This window comes from Mauremys reevesii, linkage group 21 (assembly GCF_016161935.1).
Source record: "Mauremys reevesii isolate NIE-2019 linkage group 21, ASM1616193v1, whole genome shotgun sequence".
In the NCBI taxonomy this organism is placed as follows: Eukaryota; Metazoa; Chordata; order Testudines; family Geoemydidae; genus Mauremys; species Mauremys reevesii.
The window spans coordinates 1,311,731-1,317,730 of NC_052643.1; the positions used below are offsets into that span (position 1 = coordinate 1,311,731).

At 51.7% G+C, this 6,000-nt stretch overlaps 1 protein-coding gene across 5 annotated transcripts in view; it reads left to right on the forward strand.

Annotated features, from left to right (window-relative positions):
* The window catches only part of ZBTB40 (zinc finger and BTB domain containing 40), a 64,490-nt gene extending 59,146 nt beyond the window's left edge, over nt 1-5,344 (forward strand). For 4 of the 5 annotated variants that reach the window (XM_039509342.1, XM_039509345.1, XM_039509341.1 and 1 more), the window contains 2 exons: nt 2,070-2,296; nt 3,301-5,344. In XM_039509342.1, coding sequence (XP_039365276.1) covers nt 2,070-2,296; nt 3,301-3,495 — 422 coding nt within the window. In that variant the 3' untranslated portion in view covers nt 3,496-5,344. Of the gene's footprint in view, nt 1-694; nt 946-2,069; nt 2,297-3,300 lie in introns of those variants that run through there. The other variant, XR_005590425.1, reaches the window with a different exon arrangement.
* The last annotated feature ends 656 nt before the right edge of the window (nt 5,345-6,000 follow it).

Below are 6,000 nucleotides of genomic sequence, written 5' to 3' on the forward strand. Positions count from 1 at the left end.
CCCTGGCCCCAGTGTGTGCCGCTGCCACCCCAGAGCTGCTTGAGGTAAGCGGCGCCGGGCCAGAGCCCAAACCCCTCCTTAAGCCCATCCTCCAACCTCATGCCCTGAGCCCCCTGCCGCACCCCACTCCCCTCCTGCACCTCAACCCCTTGCCCTGAGCCCCCTCCTGCACTCTGTACCCCTCCTGCACCCCAACCTCCTTCTCTGAGCCCCTCATGCACCCCGAATCCTTCCTCTGCCCCAATCCCTTACCCTGAGCCCCTTCCTGCACACCACACTCCTGCCCCGGCCCTGCATACAATTTCCCCACCCAGATGTGGCCCTTGGCCCAAAAAGCTTGCCCACCCCTGGTTTAGAGAGAAGGGGAGGAGGGAGATGGGGCACTAGTTTGTGAGGTAGGTGAGGTCAAGGTTGTGTTTTTAAGATGGGAGAAACTAAAGCATGTTTGTCTTATGAGGGGAATGAGAGGAGGGTGAGAGATTAAGGAGAAGAATAAGGGAGGGTGTGAGGGAGATCGGGAAATGGGGTGGAGTCACTGGGGCAAGTGGAGGGATTGGAGGAGGAGAGCAGATGAGAAACTTCTGTGTCTGTGAGCAGAGAGGAGGAGAATGTTGTGGGAAGGGAGGCAGGAAGGGAAGGCAAGCTAAGGGGAGGGGGAAGGTCACTCATATTTTGTCCATTTTTTTCATGGAAGAAATCAGCAAGTTCCTGTGCAGGAAGAGAAGTGGAGGCAGGAGGAGGGTGGAGGAATGAGTCAAAGGTGGCAAAAAAGGCGGCTGGAATAGAGGACGTGGTGTTCAGTTCAGTTGGAGAAGGAATGTGTTTAGCTAAGAAGATGGCAGAAGTGATGGAGGAGAGTGAATGTGTAGTGGAGGAAGTCACCTTGGTTTCAGGAATTTGGCCAAAGAAACACTGGAGCAGGAGTGGAGGAAGCAGATGTTGGGGGTGAGTCGGGGCTGAGGGTTGGGAAGACGGATCTTGCAATTGTCTTTTTAAATCAAGATTGGATGTTTTTTCTAAGCCATCTGCTCTAGTTCAAACAGGAATTAATTCAGGGCAGTCCTATGGCCCGTGTTGTGCAGGAGGTCAGACTAGCTGATCGCAGTGGTCCTCTCTGGCCCTATAGTCTATGAATGTATGAATTGAGATCAGAGAGGAAGGCGGGTGGATGGTAGATGACAGCAGCATAGCAGAGGAGAGGAGAGAAGGCTGGGTTGCAGTACTACTGAAAAGAGGAGAAGGTGTTGAAGGGGGAGGAGGGAGAGGTCGGTGGCAGTAGTAATGGGAGAGGAGAAGCCCAGCAGCCCCACCGAGTCTGATGTAGGGCAGGGAGTATGAGAGAAGGAAAGGGCTGCTGCAGAGGCAGTGTCAGGTGAAGGGATCCAGGTCTCTGTGAGAGCCAGGAGTTGGAGAGAGCCAGGCAAGAAGAGGTTGTGGATGGCTGAGATCTCGGTGGAGCCGGAGTGGGTGTTCCAGAGACAGCAAGAGAAGGGGGAAGGAGCGAGATGGGTATGAGGCGTGTGGAGGTGGTGGCAGGGATAGGTTTGGCAGGTAGCGAGGTTGGGGAATGGAGGGAGGGCCAAGTTTGGGGCAATTATCTCCCGAGATGAGAAGGGAAGTGTGGATGTGGGATCTGGATTTGAACTGGTGGGAGGAGATGGGAAGAGAAGCAGGTGGAGCTGGTGGGAACTATAGAGGGGTGAGGGTAACAGGAAGAGGCCATTGAGTCAATGCAGGCAAGAGAAGGGGATGGAGGCTGTGATGCAAAAGAGGGAGTGGGGAGAGCTGTGTGTGAGAGGCAGATGGTCAAGATAAAAACCAGAACCCCAAAACAATCCACACCATAGTGCAGTCACAGAGCGTAGGCAGGATCCCTCACCAGACACCATCACTCTCGGTGTCCCACCCCTACACATACCACTGTGTGGCTCATTGCAGAGCCTCTCACACACTGCTCCCCATTGTCTCCAGCAGCGCACTCCTTCCTCCCTTGCCTGTCCCAGCCCTGGCTCTCTACTCCTCCAATATGTTCCACTCAGAGTGATGCTTTCTCCATGTCTCTTACACAGGGACCCAGCCATTTCGCTGCTTGTACTGCGCAGCCTCCTTCCGCTTCCCGGGGGCCCTGCAGCACCATGTCACCACAGAGCACTTTAAGCAGATAGGGAGCACCTTCACCTGTGGGCTGTGTGGGGAGCTTTTCACTACACAGGAGCAGCTGCAGACTCACTACAGCGCTGAGCACCCGAAGGTGATGTTCACGGAATGCCAGGCCACCACTGCCCAGCTTGTGCAGGTAACTGATTCCTCCAGTCGCTGGCAGTCACCACGAGCACCAGGCAAACCTCATGTAGGGGAGCCTGGAATAAGCTCCCAAAGTTGGAATGTCTCTGTTGGGGGGTCCATCCCTCTCCTTCCTCCCCTGCATCCTCCCAGCCCCATTATTCTCTGCATTGGTGGGCATCCCCAGGTCCCCTACTTCCATTTCTGCTCCACACCTCCCCCCTCAAAAAAGCTGCCTGTTCTGAAGAATCCAGTCAGGCTGTGTCTGATAGGTCCTGCAGCTGCTTGGAGCTCTCTGGGCTCTGGTATGCAAAGCACAGGGGTGTGACTGGTTTGCGGGGGGAGGAAGGAGGGAGCCCTGTCAGTATGTTAATACTTGAACACCAGTCAGGGTTTGGGTAGCAGGAAATGCTGAGGCTCTATTCAAACTGAATTGGTTCCCCATCACGACCAGCCCTTTACCTCCACGCTTTCTGTTCCACAGGCCCTGTCCTCACCCATGCTCTCGGGGAACTCAGGCGGGAGTGTTGGCGGGATGTGCGGAGCAGACTAGTTACTCAAACAAAGAGTCTATTGGAATCCAGATAACATTCCCCACTAGATAATAACTATTTTGGAGAAGGCCAAATTTTAGGCCTGGAAGTCCATACTGCCCGTTTAACGTTGAAGCTATCAGTAGAGAATAGCTCTTTGGATGTGGGAGCCCAGTGTGTGAGATTCCCTGGGATGGTGTTCCACTAGTGTGTAATCATAGAATCTTTATGATCCAAGACTGCATATGGTGTTAAATTATAGCAATTTTGTGAAGAGAAATATTTAAATTGCTTGCCTGACTTCTCTTTTGCATCGCTTGTGCATGCGGCTTGGAGTTTCCCATTAGGCTCATGCCTATTGTAATTGCACTCCTCTGGCGCGAAAGTAAATGTTATCATTAGAGCTTGGGCCGAGAATGATGCAGACATTGGAGCAGTTTAGAGGAAAGCCTGCACTAAGTGTCTCCTTGACTCTCCCATTCAGGTGATTCAGACATCGGAGCAAGGAGAAGCAGCTGAGCAGATGATCACCTTGGACGAAGCCCAGCTTGCTGGCTCCCAAGTCTTTGTGACATTGCCAGATCCCCAAGCTAACCAAGCTGGCTCGGAGCTGGTGGCGGTGACTATGGAGGACTTGTTTGATGACAAAGTAACTCTGATTTGTGAAGAGGCTAAGTGAGGCGTGGCTGAGAGCACTTGGAAGGGAAGCCACCAGGCTGGCTCATCGGCTGTACGTGCCCAGGTGTGCTGCTGTGGCAGTGAGATTGTTTTTTTTTTCCAGCAAAAAACTGGAATGTGTGAGACTGGCAAAAGAAGTGATGCACTGCAGGCACAGCACGTCTGAGAACATGAGAGATTGGCGGTAGTAACTCTGCTTGGAAGTCATGGATCCAAGATGGCGTCCTTCCCTGGCCGGGGCGGTGGGCAGCAGCTTTTGGTTCTGAGGGAGTGGGCCTCATGTCCCTTCCAGCCCAAGGAAAATGCTTTGAGTCATAGGAAAAGAGAGAGATGGAGCACAGCTAAGCAAGGGGGGCGGTGGGGGGAAAGCAGGAGAGAGAGATGGAGGGAATTTCAGTCAGTCATAGAAACAGTTGGGGGCTGCCAGTTCAATAGTCAAGAGCCAGACTAAGCGCTGCTCTCAGCTATGTTGGGGTGCTGGTGACAGATGCTCATGGAGGAATCAGAGAGTATAAAGGCTGAACACGGGCACACAGGATATTTGCGAGAGCATAGATCTGTGTGGATAAGGCAGCTTCTGGCACACTGCTTCTTCTCTTGCCCCCCTCCCATGGCTACACTGCTCTTGAGGCCCTCTGATGTGTCTACACTGCATTTTAAACCCATGGCAGCAAGTCTCAGAGCCTGGGTCTACAGACTCAAGATCACAGGGTTCACTCTACTGCACTAAGAACAGCCGTGTACATGACTGGGCTTGAGCTCTGATGCCCAGACATTCCCATAGAAAATTTTGCCGCAGCGGGGCCATCCCTTTGGATCTCTGCTCAAGATGAGGTTTCAGGAGCATTGTCCTAAGTGTCTGTCTTAACCTGACGAAGGGAAATCCCAAAGCTTAGTCCTGGGATTGAAAGTAAGGTGTCTGGGGCTGGCAGCTGTGGGGTCCCGGGATCAAGCAGGTGGGACAAACTGTTGTGCACAGTTACAGGATGTTGGGTCATCTCTCTCAGCAGATGTAAAGTATCTGATCAGCTGTCTGCTGTTCAAAAAGCAGCTGCTATGCAGGTGCGAATGGCCCAACCTCATCTCTCCCTTAGCCAGGACACCAAACTTGCTAAGTTGGGGGCGACTTGGAGCCCTGTCAGATTTCAGCAAGTGGCCCTTTGCCTTTCTCATGCGGAGCCCTCCTGGGAAAGATGGCTGCCCATCCATACCACATCTTGCACCCTCCCTCCCGCCCTGCACTGCACAACCTGGGGCTTCTTAACCTTTAAAAATGGCATACAGGAAGCTCTAACTCAAAATAAAAAAACACTAGCCTCTGCTAGCCCCCAATGGCTGCAGCTGGCTCTGTTAACCTGTCTCCAGCAAGGGTTAGCAGTGCCTTGTGTAGGTAGAGCCTAATCCTGGCCAAATCACTGCCAAGGCCGTCAGCACAGCACAGCTACAACAGTTTGTGCCCTACACTAAGTAGTAGTGTCAGACCCACAGCTGGACAGCTACAACTTGTAGCCTCTTTGTAAGATGACAAAAGCCACAAGATCTCCCTGCCTCCTCTAGTTCCACTGAAGCTGCAGTGTTTGAAGAGAGAAGCAGCTAATCTGAGTGCTCTGGCCCATCATTTCTCAGGCGTTTAATACTATTACCGATGAATTGGCGCTAATGCAAATATTTCTATCTGAGCACATAATGGCTGCCACAATTGCACACAGTCATTCCCCAGCGGCACACAATACATGGCTTTGTAAAACGCTTTCAGATACCTTGCATAAAGCTCGCTGTCTGTGCCAGCACAATGCGAAACCTTCATTGCTGTGTAATGGCCCCTTTAAGAATAAATTTCACAAAGCTTTCTTATCTGTAGTTTCCTAAAATATAATCTGATAATTAATGGTTTGCTGAATCCATTATGAAGTGCAATTAGATGGATGCAGGGTTCCTGCAGCTCAGAGGAAACTAGTAGCATTTATCTTCCTTTCCCTCATGCCAAAAGGTTGAACTCTGCCACTGCACTATTTACATACTGAGCAATGATCCTCACTGTGCCTCATGGACCGAGCCCCCTCAATGAGCTATACCCATTTAATCATACTGCCCAGAGCCACACAAAAGCAGAAGATGAACAGATCCTGGCTTTCCAACAGTATCCTGTGCTGGTTCCTCTCAGTCACTAGCCTGAGACTGTTGTTAAATAGTCCAAACTTTCCTTGTCAGTCATCTGGCTTGATGCCCCTATTACAACGTGAAGGATGTGAGCAAATGGCCAAGGTGCCATTTTCCTTGCTGGGAGCAAAGGCCCAGTGAAGCAGACATTCTGCAGCATGAGTTTGTGGGTGACAGCAAGTGGATGATCCTGTTGAAATGCTGCACAGAGTGTAGTGATGTGCTTCCACCTCTGAATCTCTCCCTCAGCTGCGCACACACTCAGGCTGTCTGTCCCTGGGGATTTTAAGTCAGAAGCAAACAGAAGACACTTGAAGTGAAATTAACCCTGAATCCAAGAATGGCC